At 32.5% G+C, this 21,221-nt stretch overlaps 2 protein-coding genes across 2 annotated transcripts; both read right to left on the bottom strand.

The window, feature by feature from the left end:
- Window positions 1-1,789: 1,789 nt before the first annotated feature.
- On the bottom strand, window positions 1,790-14,941 carry LOC139517316 (calmodulin-like). The gene is made up of 5 exons (XM_071308244.1): window positions 14,854-14,941; window positions 9,573-9,603; window positions 8,290-8,433; window positions 2,769-2,999; window positions 1,790-2,000 (listed from the first exon to the last, which is right to left on the bottom strand). The coding sequence occupies exons 1-5, from the start codon at window positions 14,923-14,925 to the stop codon at window positions 1,972-1,974; spliced, it is 507 nt and encodes a 168-aa protein (XP_071164345.1). The 5' UTR covers window positions 14,926-14,941; the 3' UTR covers window positions 1,790-1,971.
- A 911-nt stretch (window positions 14,942-15,852) lies between these two features.
- LOC139517317 (uncharacterized) lies at window positions 15,853-21,219 on the bottom strand. Its single transcript, XM_071308245.1, has 5 exons — window positions 21,147-21,219; window positions 20,830-20,860; window positions 20,181-20,324; window positions 17,877-18,122; window positions 15,853-16,331 (listed from the first exon to the last, which is right to left on the bottom strand). Exons 1-5 carry the CDS (start codon window positions 21,147-21,149, stop codon window positions 16,306-16,308), a joined length of 450 nt encoding a protein of 149 aa, XP_071164346.1. The 5' UTR covers window positions 21,150-21,219; the 3' UTR covers window positions 15,853-16,305.
- Window positions 21,220-21,221: the final 2 nt, after the last annotated feature.

Genomic DNA, 21,221 nt, shown 5'->3' with positions numbered 1-21,221 from the left:
GATTTTTAAAATTATGCTCCATTGTTACTGATCACCGAGTATCTAGTATGTCATGACATGAAGAATGCAACGCTACAAGTACAACAAAGAACATTATAAATATTTCGAAAAGTAGTCAACTAGTGCTGAGTATTATAAAACTTAATTTGCCGACCCTATCTAATTTATAATACTTTGCAAAAGTTGTTTTCCAATCTTATTGTATCCTCACATTATTTAAGGACATATTCTATATACCGTTGAAATTAAAACGTATCCTGATAATTCCGAGTTGCCTCTCTGATAGACGACTCGACATGTCTCTATAAACGGTCGGATATGTTTGTTTTTTTTTAAGGACAGAGTTGTATTTTACTCGGGCATGAGTTGGTTACGTTGTAATGTTTGTGAAGAGTTTCAGTAAAGCGTGACTCGTGGATACATATAAACAACTGTCGATCTGGTGTAAACTATTGATTTACTGACTAGGAAATCTATAACCTATTGAGCATAATTTTTGGAATTAACACGTGTTGTGCTTGAACCAGCTGACAGAGCATTCTATGTTGAACCATCTGTCAAAGCAGTCAGAAAAGGCGTCGATGTTGAACCATCTGCTAAATTAAGCAGTCACCAAAAGTGTCGATATTGAACCATCTGACAGAGCAGTCAGCATAGATGTAGATGTTGAACCATCTGACAGAGCAGTCAGCATAGATGTAGATGTTGAACCAGCTGACAGAGCAGTCAGCATAGATGTAGATGTTGAACCATCTGACAGAGCAGTAAGCATAGATGTAGATGTTGAACCAACTGACAGAGCAGTTGGCATAGATGTTGGTGTTTGAAGTACTCATATGAAATCTGTAGATCCAGAAACGTCTTCTATTACTTCTTCAAAGATAAAAAATCCTAGGTGTGCATATACCACAATAATTATATAAAAGTTATTGTGTTTATTTCATTGAGGAACCATGTTTTTAAAAATTCTCATAAATTCAAATTGTACAAGGCAAACTCGAGTTATTGTACGATTTCTATATAGGAAAGAGTGAAGACCATTTATAGTGGTAACTATAAGTCACTGCCATTCATTTAAGTGCAATTTTTCATTATAAATACAAAATAAATGTTTCTATAATTTTATAATTAACGAAAACATATTGTGAACAATTCAACAGCTTCAATATAAAATGGACATCACTCTAAACAGAGAAACCACTCCCAACTGGTCATTAACATGTACAAGTCCGTGAACGACCGGTTTTCTTGTCGTTTTTTTTCTGTTAAAACCGATATTTTTTTTACTAAAGAATAAAGAATGTCATGTGACCCCTTGTTGTCCAATAAGAGAAGCTAATTCTTAACCGATATGAAATAATACAAGACTTTACAAACTTTTGGAGCTGGCATGTCAGTAACTGCTAGTACTCCTTTGTTAATTTCTATTGATAATTGTCATTTTGCTATTTTTAACAACGGTCTTCTTCTAAACTGAGTTTTGTTTGTTTATTCCAAATATGCAGGGAGGGTTGAGATCTCACAAAACATGTATAAACACCGCCACATGTTTCCCCCTGTCCATGGTCAACCTCTAGTCTTTGTCAGTCTTGTGTACTTTTTTATATAATTTTGGTTCATTTGTATGTTTCGGATTTTAGTGTGGCGTCCATTTCGCCAATCTTAATATCCTTCTTTTTAAATGATCTGGAAAAAGATGTGTTCTTTCAATGTGACGTCATCAGGCAAACAACAACAAACAAAAAACAAACAAACAAACATTTTGACATGTATAACTCATAATGATTTATTTCACCTTTAATAACAACAGACGTGAACACAAAACAGAAACTTACAGAGACAAAAACAAAAAAGGATGCGATTTTATTTTCAGATGGTATATGAAATAATCTTCACAAACACTTAGCAATATTTTTGATATAAGAATCTAGTGATGCCATTGATTTCTTTTTGTTCAATAATTTACGTGATTTACATCGCCATCATCAATTCCACAAACTCTGGAAAATAGAAGTTTATGAACAGATTTAAAATGTGGTATCATGTCTCATTTTATTCATCAGTTTTCCAATGAGACAGCTTATTCATCGGTTTTCCAATAAGACAGCTTATTCATCGAAATTAAACTAATACAGTTCGTTGGGACAATAAAGTAAGGAAGGACTTTTACATTTATTGATACATAAGTTAATGCTAAGTCTCAGAAGAAAAATAATTGAAACATTAAGAGAAACTATGCGCTGTTTAGCTTTAAAACCAGGTTTAATCCACCATTTCCTACATAAGGAAATGCCTGTTCACAGTCAGGAATATGACAGTTGTTTTTGATTCGTTTTATGTTTGAGCTTTTGATTTTGTCATTTGACTTTCCGGTTTGAATTTTCCTTGGAGTTCGGTATTTTTGTTATTTTACTTTTTTCAATAAGCACGTTGTGATACTACCAAATTGTCTAAACAGCCAAAGTATCTATTCATGAGTCGTAAATTTCTTCTATTATATGTCTTCCAGGAAATCATCATCATGCATGTTACCATAAAAACAATTGATTGATATATAAACAAGTTTGAATAGAAAATAATACGAAGGTTTCAACATGGGTACAATAATTCTTGTTTCCCCGAATTACCTGATATTCAACACTGTTAATTTTGTGTTTTTTTTTTTTATCATTTGAAACGTTATCTTGTTATTTTGGTTTTTACAATTCCTCTTTGATTCTACACAATGAAGATATTACAAATCTATAATAAAAATATCGGTATCGTACCTTCAATGTCAACTTTTCCGTCGCCATTTTTGTCTGCCATATCAAGCATTCCTTGTGCCTGCTCCTCTGATAAGTCCTTCATAAATTTCATTAATTCATCCCGTTGGATGAAACCATCGTTATTCTTATCAAAGCTGTTAATGGCTTCTATAAGGGTTTGTTTTTCGTCCACATTCGCTATGTTTTTTACATAATATGCTTGAAATTCTTCCACATCTATAAGACCAGTACCTAAAAGGGATTTAATCTAAGGGTCAATAATTGTTTTTGGGGGAAACCACTGAAAATATATATGTAACACTCCCAAACGTGTCCTTTCCCCCAAACGTGTCCGATTCTCCCAAACGTGTCTTTTCTCCCTAAACGTGTCCGAAATGTACAATATTCCCCAAACGTGTCCGATTTCATAACCCCCAAACGTGTCCGATAATTGTTATTCGCCAAAACGTGTCCAATATTTAACTCCAAAACGTTACACGTCTTTTAGCGCTTTTACATGTATCTCTTAGGTTTTTAATGATTGTAATAATTGCAAAATTAATCTGTTATTATTAAGTAACTTTGACAGCAGTTGTTTATTGTCCAGTTGCAAGTATTTCATATTCGTTTAGAGCGAACATACACATAGTTCTGGAGTTGAATTAATCGTTAACTTTGTTAATTATTTTGTACTTATAAACTCCGATGATGCCTTTTATATTTATCCGAATATTGCATGGCGGGGTTTTAACAGTATTTTTTTTACTTTTGTCAATAGTTTGTGTGTATTTCAAAAGCCCATCAAATTATAAACTTGTTATCCGGGTTTTTAATAAATTTTAGGTTTCCACCATCACTAAAGACACACGATAAGAAACATAACGTCCAGTGCCAAATATTCCATGCATAAGTTTTATAGATTCTTTTTTTTATGAATATTACTGTTATGTGATCAACGCCGGTTTTAAATGCAAATTTATTTTGTAGTGTATAAATAAACTTTAGAATGTTGATTACGTATTGTCCAGTTGCAAGTACTTTATGCATATTTAGAGCGCACAATAGTTTCGCAAGTTTTAATGTTTTTAAAGTTGTACTGTACACATTAACTTTAAACTAAACTTTAAACTGATGATCGCGTATTGTCCAGTTGCAAGTATTTCATGCAAATTAGAGAAAACATACAAGTTTTAATGTTTTTTTCAGTTCTACTGAATAAATTAACTTTAGGCTGTTGATTGCGAATTGTCCAGTTGTCAGTATTTCATGCATAATTAGAGAGAACATTGAAGTTTTAACGAGCAGAGAAAAGGACACTTTGACCCGTTAACTGTACTGTTTAACTCAACATGTTTGCTTACAATTTACAAACGAAATAGCCGAAATGACGCCCCCACTTTAAGCCAGTTTATTTCTTCCGTTTTGAAAAAGTACTAACGTGCTTATGTATATTTTTAATGAAATGGTAAAATTAGTATACGTTAATGAAATAGTAATAACCAAATAACGCTTGATATGGACACGTTTTGGGGATTGGACACGTTTGGGGGTTAGTTGAGAAATGGACACGTTTGGGCGTTTATACAAATGATACGCTTTGGCGCAGTTTTCAACTAGACATGTTTGGGGGAATCGGACACGTTTGGGGGGGAAGGACACGTTTCTGAGTGTTACATATATACAAATGTTAAAAGTCATGTTACGCCATCGTATTGATACTAAAATTGAAAATGGAAATGGGGAATATGTCAAAGAGACAATAACCCGACCAAAGAGCAGACAACAGCCGAAGGCCACCAATGGGTCTTCCACGCAGCGAGAAAATCCCGCACCCGGAGGTGGTCCTCAGCTGGCCCCTAAATAAAATTGTGTACTAGTGCAGTGAAAATTGACGTCACACTGAACTCAAAAACATAATAATGAACTTAAATTAAAAAAACATACAAGACTAACAAAGGCCAGAGGCTCATGACTTGGGACAGGCGCAAAAATTCGGCGGGGTTAAACATGTTTTGTGAGATCTCAAGTCCGATGTCAGAATAGGTAACAAAAGAAACTAAGCAAAATGACAATGATACATACATTAACAAAAGACTACTAGCAGTTACTGAAATGCCAGCTCCCAGACCTCCAATTAAACTGATTGAAAGATTATGTCTTCATCATATCAAAATCAAGTAAACTCCCTCCCGTTAAGGGTTTAGTATCATACCATCATAAAATATATGAGAAGAACATAACCCGTATCATACCAACAACTGGTTTTAGAATAATAGTGTTTATTTCCGATGCAAAGACCCTATGAGTGAATCAATATTAATACCAAAATATGCAATCCTTAATGACCTGACAACAGTATCGCAACCCTATCCGTTCCGAATAAGTCTGTTTAAAGGTTTGGTTAGCTATTGAGGTGAATGCCGACATTTTAGTGCTTTATAAAGAATATTACTATAAAATATTGGATGTGAAATACCTGAACATATAAGATGTCTGCATGTTGATTTATATTTACGAATGATGTCCTTGTACCGATGATAAAATTTAGTAAATGTTTTGATTAGTTTGTGATATTGAAAACCCTGGTTTAATAATTTTTCAGTAATACAGAGATTTCTTTCGTTGAAATCAAATACGTTGTTACATAGACGAGCGAATCGAACAAGTTGAGATATATAAACACCATAAGATGGTGACAAGGGAACGTCACCATCTAAAAATGGATAATTAACAATAGGAAAAGAAAAATCATCTCTTTTATCATAAATTTTGGTATTAAGCTTACTGTTAACGATATAGATATCAAGATCCAGGAAAGGGCAGTGTTAATTGTTAGTATTAGCTTGATTAAAGTCAGTTCGGCAGGATAAATCTCTTTAGTGTAGATACCGAAGTCGTCATTATTGAGAGCCAATATATCATCTAAATATCTAAAAGTGTTATTAAATTTTTGAATCAGATGTTGTTTCGATGGGTCTTTGCTGATTTTAGTCATAAATTGTAACTCATAACAATACAGAAACAGGTCCGCAATAAGTGGTGCACATTTAGTCCCCACGGGAATTCCGATAACCTGACGATATACGGAATCTCCATAGCGAACAAAATTGTGTATAAGCTACAGTATCAAAGCAGGTCCAATTGACATAGTTCTTTTGTTTGTTGTTACTAAATACTAAAAAATTATCTGAAAGAGTTTGAACATATATATTCGCATTCCGACTTTTTAAATGGCCACTTAATTAGGTATGTGAATTTTTCTTAATAAGATTATGAGGCAAAGTGGTATATAGGGTTGAAAAATCAAAACTTTGAACAAATTCGAAATCACCAATATAAGCATGCAATTTATCAAGTACTTCCAACGATTTTTTGACACTCCAAAAGTAATTAATTCCACTATGTTCAAAGGCCTTATTTGAACAATTTATTACCAGGTTTTTGATTGTACCAAGTGTACTAGTAAGTAGAATAGATAGTTTAGTTGTGGAACAATGGCTTGAAGACGAAATAAATCTATATTTGCAAGGAGTTTTGTGTAGCTTCGGAAGCCAGTACATAGTTGGAACTTTCATTGTATTTGGTTCTGCTTGTAAAGAGGAAGCTAAAAGTTTATATCTGTTACAGATGTTATTTTCCGAAAATGAAGTCAGTTTGAATGTTGGTGAATTCGTGATTTCCTTTTGTAGAACCTCAATGTAAAATTTACGTCAAACAATAATGATATTGTTAGCAGCCTTATCAGACGGGACAAAAACAAATTCCTTGGCGAGTTATTTTAGCTTATGTTTTTTACGAGAAACTGGGCTATTATGGTTGTTGTTAGGAGTAAAATTATCTTTAAAATGTTGAATACGTATATCAACTATGTTCATTACCGAATTAAAGAAAAAATCTAATGATTTCTTGTCAGCCTTTTCTCGTTTGTCTGATTGTTTAATCCATTTTATTGTTCGGTTGTTTCCGGATTCTTGGGAAAAACCCAGTTCTTATCTGTTTAGCTTTGGTTTGTATTGGAGAGATCCTCATACCATCCTTCCTCAATTCGTATGTGGTGTGATGAAATTTGGAGCTTTGTTTAGTTTTTCCTCTGTTTAAAACAGTTCATATTGAAAAGATATTTGTTTCTCCCAAATTTTTAGTTAGATGCAACATAATTTTTAAGATTACCATTGCTGAAGTTGTGCAGTGTGCCATTTATCAATGACATTTGATTTTGTTTTAATGTTTTTTAGCAATTGTGAAATTTTGCTTCTTAAATATTCTCTTTTGCGAAAACATAATTCTTGTTTTGGCTTTGTTGTTCTTTATATTTTACTACTCTTTAATACAAAAAAGTATTAACAAAAACTCCTAGGTAAATTAAAAAAACTCCTAGGTAAATTAAAAAAAACTCCTAGGTAAATTAAAACTCCTAGGTAAATTAAAAAAACTCCTAGGTAAATTAAAAAAAAGGAAAAGTCCATACAAACTAACAAAATCAATTGTTAGACTATCTCAACTATCTGAACAAATGGAAAACATCTGTCATATTCCTGACTTAGAACAGGCATTTTCCGAAGAAAATGGTGGGATAAATGATAGTTTAATCAATATGTCTAAAAATTAAAAAAAATGCATTTAATCTTTAATTACGAGATCGATTATCATAAAATGAAAATCCTCACGAAATATCGTTTATGCTTGATCTTAACATATAAGCATATGATGAATGGATTTGTGGATGGCTGGCTGTTTAAAAGTAGAGTAGCAAATATTTTATGCATAAAAGAATGAGAACATGGTCAATTATATATATTATTTTGGTCCATAACTCTAAAGATGCACTGTGTTTTATTACCCGTTACACAGTAAATTTCTTGCTATATAGATGTTTTAAGGGTATAAAAAAATTAGTTTAAATTTCAATAAATTACAAAATAAATGCAAAGAAAAAAAAAGGTTAATTGGCTTATAATTAACCTTTGGTTTGAATTAGACCTTTTCCAATGTTAAACTCTTAAATGTTTGCGTAGTATTTTGTGTGTTTTTATTTTTTTTTAAATCACCCCAAAAAAAAACAACAGTGACATAAGGTATGATTATCAATGACATAGCTATATGTAGTAAGATGAAAAGACAATTACAGTTTACGATTAGTTGGCCATGTTGTTGTTGGTCGGCTTAGACTGACGCCTTTTGATCTTACCCCTTTGTATATGAACCCCTTTCCCTATATAAAAGTTTTTATATTTTTTCTTATACAAACTTTTGATATAAATTGTTACCTCAAACGTACCTGAGGATGCGTATTCCAGAAAGACGAGTTGCGGTTACATAATTTCGTATCATATTTATTTTATTCAATATGTTATGTCACAAATGTCCCACAGAATTCAAAAATATAGTTCAGTTGAAAAATACCAACTCTGTATTGTTTGTTATTAGTAAATTTTATTCGGCCAATCAATTTCAATTTTGTTTTCTGATTTTCAATACATAATAGCAAGTTTTTTTATATAAAAGAACGGAATTCAAATTTTGCGGAATTAGTAATACTTACCATCTGTGTCAACTTCAGTAAATATTCGTGTGATATCATCCTCTGTAGGATTATTTCCTACCACACGTAACAATGTCGCAATTTCCTCTTTAGCCAGTTTACCATCTTTATCTGTATCACATATATCAAACCATTCCTTGATATCTGAGATTTAAAAATAATGTGTACGCATAAAGTAAGAAAAATCGAAATGGTGCAAAATAGTCACAATTCTAAGAAGTACAGACATGGTCAAAAGATAATAAGACAAAAGACAAATAGGTCAACAGCTCACGACAGAGAAATTATTATAACACTTGAACAACACGAACCTAACCAAAACCAAGGCTGAACTCAGGATTTCAGGAAGGTAAAAAGTTTGGCTAACTTTGTGGTGCTCACGACATGTAAAACAAGTTATAACTCTCATTTGTTGAGGAGGTAAGTGGAAAAACAAGCAGAACTCTTGGGATATCGTTTAAAGTGAGAAATATGTACTCCATATGCAGGTGCTCTAGAATGTTGCTACACGAAAACGAAAAACTCACTATAAAAAAATTGAAGTTACCTTTTTTGTCCCAAAATTAAATTTACTTTTCATCCAAAGTTCAGTTTCCATTTCTAGCTAGAAGTCAGCTATGACGAAATCTTAGCTGCATATGTTGTGTCTTTTATTTAAAGTTCAGTAAGAAACATTCGATTGCATTTGCACGGTACATCGGTACAACTCAAAATTGTAAAGCTCCAAACAAAAAAAATAAAAATGTTCAAGGCAAAATATTATATATTTTTCCCAACCAAGCAAACAAAGAAAACTTTCGACACTGTTCATCTTCAGTAGGTAAATAAAAAGTTTCAAAATATCGACAAACAGAAAATAACTGCCCTTCACAGCTGATAATAAAACGTCACAACTCAAAAACAGTAAGTGCCAAACCAAAATATAATCAATCTTTCATGAAGAGATGAAATATGAAATAAAAGCGTCCAATTCAACCGGACACGGACAAAGTCAATTTTATATATCGCACATTCATCGAGAGAGGTGTATATGAAAGTGTAGTCCAAATTCATCTTTAAATTCAACGTTATTAATATTATTTCGTTTAAGTAGCTGTCTTTTATTCCGTTTGATACGGACTAGCCATGTTTGAATATTTGAACCCTGGCATATTTTTATGAATACACAATGGTTAGAGGAGGGGATAAGATCTACTCTAACAATGTTAGGTTGATTTTCTAGGCACTTTATAAATATTATAACGCCTGGTATTTCTTAGTCATAGCGGTGTATAAAGTCTTACCTTGCTTCTGTTCCTCGCTTATTTCACTCGACTGTAATTAAAGTAAATGATGAAAACAAACATTACTTCGCATATGAGTTCATAGGAAAACTATATAATTTTATAAATCACGAGCGTATTCTGTTTGTATGAAAGACTTGTATTGCATGCGTCTTTATTTTTATTTTTTCTAAGTTTGTTGCTCTTCTGAATTTCAGTTTTGAATTTTCAAAACTAACAAAAACTCGATTTAAGAACTTCAGTCATTAGTTTAGAAATATTCACAACTTTTTAGACTCGATGCGATTTAGTGTTTGACATACTTGTCCATTTAAAAAAATGTATGTTGTCTCTATATGTCTTCTGGCTTTTGGTGTTGTTGGGATATTCTGACTTTGACGTATATCTCACATCATCTTTTATTTATATTAATGGACACCTTTCATTTGCTCCCGATCATGAAATAATACAAACGAACGGAATCTAACTATTTCGGAGAAAGGTGAAATTTGGATTTAAACTTATCTTGAACAATTGGTATCGAATGGTCAGTTTTAAATCGTGTTTTCCTCCTCAACAGCAAAAATATGCCATCATTCTTATGAAGAAAGTTTATAAAACACTTGGTCTTTTAGTGTTTTATAACTAGAGGCTATCAAGAGCCTGTGTCGCTCACCTGATTCTACTTTGGTTTTGGAAATCAAGTAAAAATAGATTAAAATCATAACAGATACCCTAAGAATGATTGAGGCCAAATTTGGTTTAATATTTGCCCCGTAATTTAATAAAAAAAAAATCCTGGTGACCATCTTGGATGATGGTTCGGCTACAAAGAAACAACACTTGGTCAGCACCTAATGAGGCACATTCATGCCATGTTTGGTTTCATTCTATTTAGTGGTTCTCTAGAATAAAACATTTGTATTTATTTCAAAAAGGGTCCTATGTAAAACTTTCTCCCCCTGCTGGCAGCCATCTTGGATGATAAATCAGCTACAACGTAACAGCACTTGTTCAGCACTTCAAAAGAAACATTCATACCATGTGTAGTTTCAATCCATTAATCGGTTTTCTAGAAGAAGACATTTGTATATATTTCCCATGTTTTTTTTTTGTTAAACTAAGTCCCCCGTTGGCAACCATCTTGGTTGATGGATTTGCTACAAAGTAGCAACACTTGGTCAGCACGTCATGAGGAACATTCATGTCATGTTTGGTTTCATTCCATTCAGTGTTTTTTTTTTTTGTGTACAATTTGGAAATTAGTATGGCGTTCATAATCACTGAACTAGTATATATTTGTTTAGGGGCCAGCTGAAGGACGCCTCCGGGTGCGATAATTTCTCGCTACATTGAAGACCTGTTGGTGACCTTCTGCTGTTGTTTTTTATATGGTCGGGTTGTTGTCTCTTTGGTACATTCCCCATTTCCATTCTCAATTTTATTTGGTATGTACTTCACATAGAGTCCTTTGTTAAACTAAGTCCCCGCAGGCAGCAATTTTGGAGGATTGATTGGCTACAAAGTAACAACACTTGGCCAGCACCTCATTAGGAACATTCATGCCATGTTTGGTTTCATTCCATTCAGTGGTTCTCTAAAAGAAAACATTTGTATGTATTGTCCGTAGGGTCCTATGTTAAACGAATTTCCCGCTTGCGGCCATCTTGGATGATAAATTTGCAACAAAGTGACAACACTTGGTCAGCACCTCAAAAGGAACATTCATGTCATGTTTGGTTTCATTCCATTCAGTGGTTCTCTTAAAGAAGACATTCGTATGTATTGTCCATAGGGTCCTATGTGATACGAAGTCCCCCGCAGCCGGCCATCTTGGACGATGGATCGGCTTCAAAGTAAAAACACTTGCTCAGCACCTCATAAGGAATATTCATACCATGTGTGGTTTCATTCCATTCAGTGGTTCTCTAGGAGAAGTTCAAAACGTAAAATGTTAACGACGGACGTCGGACGACGGACGCCAAGTGATGAGAAAAGCTCACTTTGATCAGCACCTCACAAGGAACATTCAGATCATGTTTGGTTTCATTCCATTCAGTGGTTCTCTAAAAGAAGACATTCGTATGTATTGTCCGTATGGTACAATGTTTAACGTAGTCCCACGCTGGCAGCCAACATTGGTGATTGATAGGCTTCAAAGAAACAACAATTGGTCAGCAACTCATAAGAAACATTCATGCCATGATTGGTTTCATTCCATTCAGTGGTTCTCTAGTTCAAAATGTAAAAAAGTTAACGACGGACGATGGACGACAAGTGACGAGAAAAACTCACTTGGCCCTTTGCGCCAGGTGAGCTTAAAAGGAATATGAAAACTACTCAAACCTGTTTATTTCTTGGTTTGAATTTGTTTTCATGACATGATTTGTTTAGCATTTTTTTAAAAGAAAATTTACAATGTAAAAGACAAAAAAAAAACAACATACAAGGTAAATAAAATGTTAAAACAAAACCCGAATAATTGTCAGTTGATCAATATGAATTCTACCAAATGGCATCTCAAAGGACGTTGAAGATTGTTCAGATTGACTCCAATCTTATTTTTAAGATACTTAATATACGCAAAAACAACAACTGATGAAAATAGAAAAACACGTTAGGAATCCGTGCGTCCGATACGCTTTTCTGTATACTATTTAGATATACTTTAATTTTGGATGTAACGCGTCTTTTGATTGGCTGACAGTGCCTTTTCTATCAGCTCATAGACATAATTTTGTCATGAGACCGAGACGTCATCAACGTTTTTTCATGATTTACTCCGGCTTAAAATGGAAATTGAAATTTAATTATAAGGAATGACTGTAATTTTTTTTCTGTCTATTCGAAATAACATAAAAAATGTGATGCACACTTTAAAATAACCTGCTACGCGGGTTATTCAGTGTGCACTACATTTTTAGCTAAACCTCTCACCTGTATGACATAGAATAACAAAAGGGCTTAAAGACAAAGCACACAGAACAAGGTATTAAATTAAACTGGAAATCAACATCAAGTTTAGAAAACTTGCATTACTTCTTACTGCCCAATTTCATGATGTCAGTTAGATTATTTTTGAATTTGATGTTTCTATCATTTTTTTCTTCTTAGTTGATTTTTTCATATTAAACCTATTTATTATGATTTAAAGACAAATTATGCATTAAAACTTACCTTAATAAATAAATTACAAACACTTGATAATATGACTGAACTTTTTCATATTATGTAAACATGAAAACTTGAGAACTAAGCTTATGCCATGTATGCATGGAAGACAGCAATTAACGTTAACTTAGTCCATACTTGCATGGACTAACACAACAAACTTGGCCCAATTGCATGCATGAGCTTAACTAACTTTACATGGACATTTGAAATTATTTAATTTTTCAAGCAGACTTTAAAGTTAGTCCATGCAAGTATGGACTAAGTTAACGTTAGTTGCCTTCGTCCATGCATGCATGGAATAAGCTTAGTTCTCAAATTTCATATTTACATAATATGAAAAGGTTTAGTCACACTATCAAGTGTTTGTAATTTATTTATTACGGTAGTTATAATGCAAAATATGTCTTTTTATCATAATAAAGAGGTTGAATATGAAAAAATCAACTAAGAAGAAAAAAATATAGTAACATCAAATTCAAAAATAATCTAACTAACATTGAAATTACGCTGTAAGAAGTAATGCAGGTTTTCTAAACTTGATGTTGATTTCCAGTTTTATTTAATACCGTGTTCTAGGCAAAAACGAAGACAAGAATACTTTTTTTTTACCATAGCACAATAACACTATGATGGGATGTATAAGTACCGAGCCACGTCAAATGGATAGTACTAAAAATAGACCATACAGTAAAAGTAATAATTTACAAAGACAAATAAAATAATAATATAACATGGTATTAAGATGATAAACAACGTCAGTACCTATGATCTATACTTCAAGTCCATCGTGTATTATTTGTGAAGTTGATACGGAATAATTATCAACAAGGTCTTGGTATCTTTGATAAACTTTTTTTTAGAAAAAGGACGAGACGTTCTTTGACATAACCCTGGTTCATCAACTTTTTGCTCAGACACTGGTGATGTTTAACAAAGTCTGAGTAGCAGCTTCAAGCATTTAAATACCGAATGAGTTGGGAAATGTATATCCAATATGCAGGTAAAGTTGGTATATTGCTACTAAGGTAGGGGAAATTGATAATTTCAAAATTAAAATTTGTCATAGATTCTGGTACTGAGATGCCCGTTTAAGTCAAATTCGAGGTATAAGTCTAAAAACGAGGCAGAGGAAGCCGTGTCTGTTGTTTCTTTAAATTCTAGTTCTGGAGGATATATCTATGGAACCCAATCAGAAAAGTTTGGATTGTTAATGAAAAGAACATCATAAATATATCTGGATGTGAAATTAAATGATCTGGCTTCTTTGATCATCTTGTTTTTGATAAGTGTCTGAAGGAACTCCGACTCATATGAAAATAAGAAGAGGTCGGCAAGGAAATGCGCACAGTTCGTCCCATAGGAATGCCGACAATTTGTTGAAAAAATCTACCTCCAAATTCAACAAATATGTTGTCAATAAGAAACTCCAGCATACTGACTTCTTGTTCCTCTGTGTAGCATGTTTGACTTTTTTTTCACTATTAACAAGATATGCCGTATGGTATCCCAAAGTCATAAATTTATAGCGTATGCTACCATTTTTATGTTGAAAAAAATTGTGGATTATTTCTTAACAATTTTTCAATTTCACATTGGGAATGGTGGTATACAGGGTTTTAAAACTAATTTCAGAGAAATATCGAGATTTAAAATTATCCAGAAGTTCTTTAGAGTTTTTTTTAGAATTCAGATATGGTTAATACCACTACGCCAGTAAACAGTTTCACAGTATTTTAGAAGACTCTCTTTCACTGCGGACAGAATTTTTGTCAATTTAATGGACAATTCTTTCGTCGAACGTCGTAAAAGATATGTAACTGGCCGTAATGAGTTAAATTGAAAAGTCAGAAACCTTCTTTTGTCCATACTCTAGGGGATATGTTTTGAATGTTCCAGCTGATACATTTGCTTTTACAAAATGAAGATTAGGTAAAGATTATCAAAACTTTCGTGGTTGACTATTAACTAAACCATCATACAAAAAAATTCTTCAAATCAACCAACTCTTTTTCAGTGTATTAAAAATATACACAAATAAATCATACCACAGCAACACAAAAAAATATGAAAAAACATTCAACTTAACCAGACAAATAATAGCATTTTTCTTATAAATAAAACAACTTACCATGCTGATCCTATTGTCTGCAACTAACAATGCAAAATATTGACACGTTACCATTAAAGTATGCGTATTCATGCATTGTAAATATAATATAATTAAAAAGAGAACAGTTAAATTGTTTATAAAACAAAAGAGTCGTCAGGCATTTCGCTACAGACATTAATAATAGAACGGTAATTCAGTACTCAATATTAATAAAAGAATTCTTTAAATCGTGTAATAGATTTTACCGTCACCAACATTTTCTATAAATCAGAATTGAATTAATTTATCTTCAACAGAAGTCTTGAAATATGGTATTTGTCTTCTGTCTTCAATAATAGTCGTGGCGGGAATTTACCAAAATAAAAGTCAAGTGACCGATTAATCAACAACATAATAACATGTGTATCAGTGGCCAATAGCAAACATATCGTCGCTGTTATGCAAAAACCTCGTATCTAAGGTTTTGATAATTTTACACCAGGCAGTAAAAACTGAAATCTTTTTATCGATTATTTAGAATTAAATATGTATGTTCCACTGTATGCAAAAATATCTGACCTTCTAACCAATCAATTACCAAGACGAGCAAAAATTTCTGCACCTATATATTGTAATTTCAAAGCTTTTCATTATTTCTAAGCTATATTAGAACCTAAAATTGATAAAACTGTACCTGTTATAATGTCAGCTGCCGTGACATGTGTTTTTCTTTTGAGATACGATATTTTCGCACAACAAAATGTGTCATCAATCCGACTACACTTTTTCGTCACATGTCAGAATTCGGGTTAATGATTGGTTAGAAGATCAGATATTTTCGCATACAGTGGAAGATACATATTTAAATTCTAATTAATCGATAAAAAGATTTCCGCAAAAAATTGAGATACGAGATTTTTGCATAACAGCGACGATATGTCGTTTTGGTTTTATTGTGTCGTTGGGTGGCTATTTTGTTGACGTTTTCCCGACATATCCTTTTATACAAATGGATGGGAAAAAACGATCGATCAGTGCTCTGATGATCAATATTTATTCATTCATGTTAAAATCCACATAACATAACATAACATAACATAAAAAAACAATATCAAAAGTAGGGGAAAACTCGTACGGTCAATAGAAAACTTTACATTCCTCATAAACTTGATCACTTTTGGTGGGGGAAATGCTTTATTGCTTTTGTTTTCAAAATCGATTACAGATATGAGAATTTCTTGCAAGTTTGAAATATGTAGAACAGTTATATATAAGAAGTCTACTCATTTATAACAAAGTCAGAAGTATTATTTGACTCTATTATTGCCCGAATTGCAAGCATATTTTAACAACATAATAGGTTGTAAGATTGTTAGATTGGTATGCAGTGTCAAACATCAATATCAAACAGTATGAGTATATCCAGTGATTCCATTTTGATAACTTTAAGCATCACAAAACGCTTTGTATTTGTCGAGAGATGTCCTCCATTTACACCTTTATAACTTTGGTCAACTCTGAAAAGAAGAATATTACTACAATTAAAGTTTTACAACTACAAACATAACGAAATTACTGAAAGAGGAGTGTTTCATTCGCCAGGATTCAGACCGTTACATTTTATTAAACCCACGTTAATAGAAAAGTTAAAACTTTATATGTTTTTTTTTTAATTTATAATTTAATCATCATTAGATTTAAAACAAAATAAACAGCTGCGCCATGAGCGCATGATACGCCCGACGTCTTGTGTGGAAGTTTTATGCAATAATCATAAATAGTTTCTGAAAAAGTTTTAAGCAATAACCAGATATTGTTTTTGAGACACGACGGGACATGTGAAACCCCCAACCCTGTTTTTTTTTTTTTTACAAAAAACAAAATATCACTAAAATAAAATTTTTGAATCAAAACCAAAAAGTATACAGATCTTTAGATTAATATAACAAAGAAGTGTGTAAAGTTTTAAGCAATAATCATAAATCATTTTTGAGATACGGCGCGACATGTAAAAAACACCTCCCCTGTTTAACAAAATACTCAATAACTCAAAAATGAAATTTTGAATCATCACCAAAAAGTATACAGATCTTTAGATTAATATAACAAAGACATGTGTAAAGTTTTAAGCAATAATCATAAATCGTTTATGAGATATGGTGCGACATGTAAAAACCCTCCCCCTTTTTTACAAAATACTCAATAACTCAAAAATAAAATTTTGAATCATCACCAAAAAGTATACAGATATTAAGATTAATATAACTAAGAAGTGTTTAAAGTTTTAAGCCATAATCAAGAATCGTTTTTGAGATACGGTGCGACATGTGAAAAACACACACCCCTGTTTTAGTTACAAAGTGCCGTAACTCAAAAAGTTTTAATCTAATTTTCACCAAAAAGTATACAGATCATTTGACCATCATAAGAAACAACTATGTTAAGTTTCATGAAATTTGGATAAGTCGTTCTCAAGTTACGGTGCGACATGTTTACGCCGGACAGACAGACGGACAGACGGACGGACAGACAGACGGACAGACAGACGGACGGACACCGGACATTTGTATACCATAAAACGTCCCGTCAAAATTTTGACGGGCGTATAAAAATGAAAACATAGCATAGCTACACCCACAACTTCGAAAGTGAAGTGAAATAGTACCCCTCGTCCATCTTCCTGCTTCACAGCCAATGCTTTAATGAACACGCAAAGCAATATAAAGGCTTAGGGAAATGAAGAAAGTTTTGACCATAAGAACAATTATTTTAGTAGGTAGTTTTTTTATATCATGTATATAGTTCTCCTCATTTTAATTCTTTCTCTAAAAATGGTTTTGTACTTACCACTTACATGTTAATCAAGATATTAGTATCAGTCTTTTTGGGACACAATTACTCTGTTCTTACGTGAAGTATATTATTGACAAAGAAATATTTAACATACTGAATTAGCAATACAAATCATAAGTAGAAGAAGGATAAACACAATATCGTGGCTGAAATTTAAAAGAATAACATTCAAACTCATAGCATTGTAAAATTAGAAAAAAGACACTCACCTTCATAATCTATTTTCCCTTGACTATCCACCTCTGCCTGTTTAATCAAAGATTTTGCTTCCGATTCTGATAGTCGTTCACCTCTTGTTGTGACAATTTGTTTTAGTTCATTGGCATCTATTAAACCTTCTTCATTTCTGTCAAAAACTCTGAAAGCTTGCCGTATTTCTCGTTCTTCGTTCTTTTTGGTATTAAAGTGCTTTGCATATGCATCGAGGAAATCACTATAGTCCACCATTCCAGCACCTTTAGTAGATAATTATAAGTTATCGTTGCAATCATTAGCAGAACCTTACATTGGGCTCATACATAACTAAGGGAAATCTTTCTGGAAATTGTTTAATAATATACTTGAATTAAGAAATTAAATTCCTAATTCTATCTACAGTGTAACGTTAATTTTATTCATATCTGGATATAGGGATAGATTTGAACTCTTCTTACGCCCTGGTAATTCGATGAAAAAACACTTTTCTGATGAAGACAGCTTTTTATTTCTCCGCTAAGTCTAGAGCAAATTAATTTAAATTACTGAGCAGGATTTTGTCAGCAAGGAAAGTCTTATCCAAATCAAACTAAAATCGTTCATCCCAAAACGGTAAGAATCAGATTGAAAACCATCATGATAAAAACACACCAAAGTGGGATTAAGAATACATTTTCCAGCATCCACTCATCGAACTCCATCAATATTGGAAAATATACTAGCTTACATAAAGTCGTCAAAGATACCAGGCTTATAACCGTGTACGCAAAACTCGTGTTTCGTACATGAAAAATGTAAAACAACAAAAATAAAGTACTCCCAGGAAAATTCAAAACATAAAGTCCGTAGTCAAATGGCAAAATCAAAAGTTCAAACACATCTATTGAATGGATAACAACGGTCGTATTTTGACTTGGTACAGGCATTTTCTTATGTAAAAAATGATTGACTAAACCTGGTTTTATATCTAGCTAAACTTCTCATTGTATGGAAGTCGCATCAAATTCCATTATATTGACAACGATGTGAGAACAAAAAAAACCCAGACATAATAGGTAAAAATGTCAAAATTAGGGTACAGCTGTCAACATTGTGTTACAATCCTAATCACTATAAAAAAAAACATTATACTGAGATGACCTCGTATGTCAAATTTGACGTCTAAATGAGGCGGAGGAAGCCGTGTCTGTTGTTTCTTTATTTTCTAGTTCTGGGGGATTTAGCGGATTTGTTTTCTCTCAATCGATTTATGGCATTTGAACAGCGGTATACTATTGTTGCCTTTATTTAATGGAATCCAGTTACAAAAGTTTAGATTTTTAATGGAAAGAACATCATCAATACATCTGAATGTGAAATTAAAAGATAGTGTTTCATTAATATGTCTTGTATTTTATAAATAAGTGTCTGAAGTAACACCGACTCATATGAAAATAAGAAGAGGTCGGCAAAGAGAGGCGCACACTTCGTTTCCATAGGAATGCCGACAATTTGTTGAGAATGTCTACCTCCAAGTTCAACAAATATGTTGTCAATAAGAAACTTCGGCATAATAATCACTAGTTCCGAAAATATTCAATGTTATGATATTACAGTCTTGGGGAATATATTTTACAGCTAAGAATTATTATATTTAAACATATTCTAAATGACTTGCATGGTTACAGTATGATAGTATGATATACCGTATTATTAGTTACATAGTGTGCTAGTGACCTAATACGGTATATATGGGGTCAGTAAATTCCATATGGGGTGAGAGCGAAGCTCGAATCCCCATATGGAATTTACTGACCCCATATATACCGTATTACGTCACTAGCACACTATGTAACGAATTTATCTTACCGACTATCTTAACGTGTAAAATTTAGACCAGTGACCTATCAAAATGAGCAAGTCTTCATTACAGTTAGCATTAACATGATTAAGAAACTACTCCATTTATCCAATAAAAAAAACAGATGCCAACATTGACAACTTGTTTTTTTGTTAGATTTTTAGTGTTTTATAAATTTATTTCAATCTTAATCATCAATTTCTTCGTCTGTTGAAACCTTTAAGATTTTTTCTAAGTACTGTTTTGTTTTTCTAAAGGGACGTAACACCACTACTAACCGTGTATGAAATTAGCCCCTCCTCCCTACAACCTTATATGGAATATAAAGGGACGTAACTCCACTACTAACCGTGTATGAAATAAGCCCCGCCTCCCTACTAACCTAATATCAAATATACACGGTTTCCACGAGGACGCTTTTAACCAATCATTTTCCTAGAAATGTATAGGAGGTAAGATAAATTATTGTTACACTTACGATCTGGTCTTGTTGATTGAAACATTTCTTGTAGCTCTTTCTCTGAGGGGTTGTGTCCCATACCACGAACTATAGTAGCATAGTCATCCTGTGGTAATTTTCCTGTTTTCTCTATGTCATACAAATCATACACATCTCTGATTTCTGAAACAACAGATTTAAAATGTAGAATAGGTGTTGTTATAAATGACGAATACAGATATGTGTTTTAATATATTTGAATAATCTGTTTATTTTTTACCTTTAAGAATGAAATGTAAGTACTGTAAACTCATCATAGATACTTGGATTGAAATTTTATATTTGCTCCAGACGAGCGTTTCGTCTACAAAAGACCCATCAGTGACGCTCGTATAAACAACATGTTAAAAAGGCTAAATAAAGTACGAAGTTGAAGAGCATTGAGGACCAAAACGTTTTGCCAAATACAGCTAAGGTAATCTTTTCCTGAGGTGGAAAAGCCTTAGTATTTTATTCTGTCTGATCCAATATGGCAAAAACGAATAAGTCTTTTAAATAAATAAACGCTCATGGAAAAATAAAAATAAAAATAAAAAATAAAAAAAGTTCCTTCTTATTGAAGTTAATATGTATTAAATAAAACATTTAAAAACGGTTTTGTTTAAATATCGGGTGAGTTTCTACGTACCATCTTTTTCTGCCTGGCCTAATGAAGAAGCCTGAAAAAATATATTTCAAAATAAGATATCCTGGTGTCTTCTTTATATAACTGTCGATTCATATAACTAAAATACTTTATACGTCATTTGGTATGCTTCTTACTTAAAAAATGTCCAACCAATTTTTGATCCATAATAAATTTTACACAATGTTATTTTTTTTTTGCTAAGACGTGAAGTTAATATCATACAACGAATGCATATTCATTTGGTACAAAAGACTTGTAACAAAATACACATTTTATGTGATTTTTTTTTTTATATAATCAGTATTTAAAAAACTTACCATTATAAAAAGTAAAGCAAAGCTATATATTTACAATTAGTTTTGGACATTGATATATACCATACAAAAGAAATC

The sequence above is a fragment of the Mytilus edulis genome, chromosome 3 (assembly GCF_963676685.1).
Source record: "Mytilus edulis chromosome 3, xbMytEdul2.2, whole genome shotgun sequence".
NCBI classification, from domain to species: domain Eukaryota; kingdom Metazoa; phylum Mollusca; class Bivalvia; order Mytilida; family Mytilidae; genus Mytilus; species Mytilus edulis.
The sequence above is the reverse complement of the archived record's forward strand: the minus strand, read 5'-3'. Positions and strand labels throughout refer to the sequence as shown.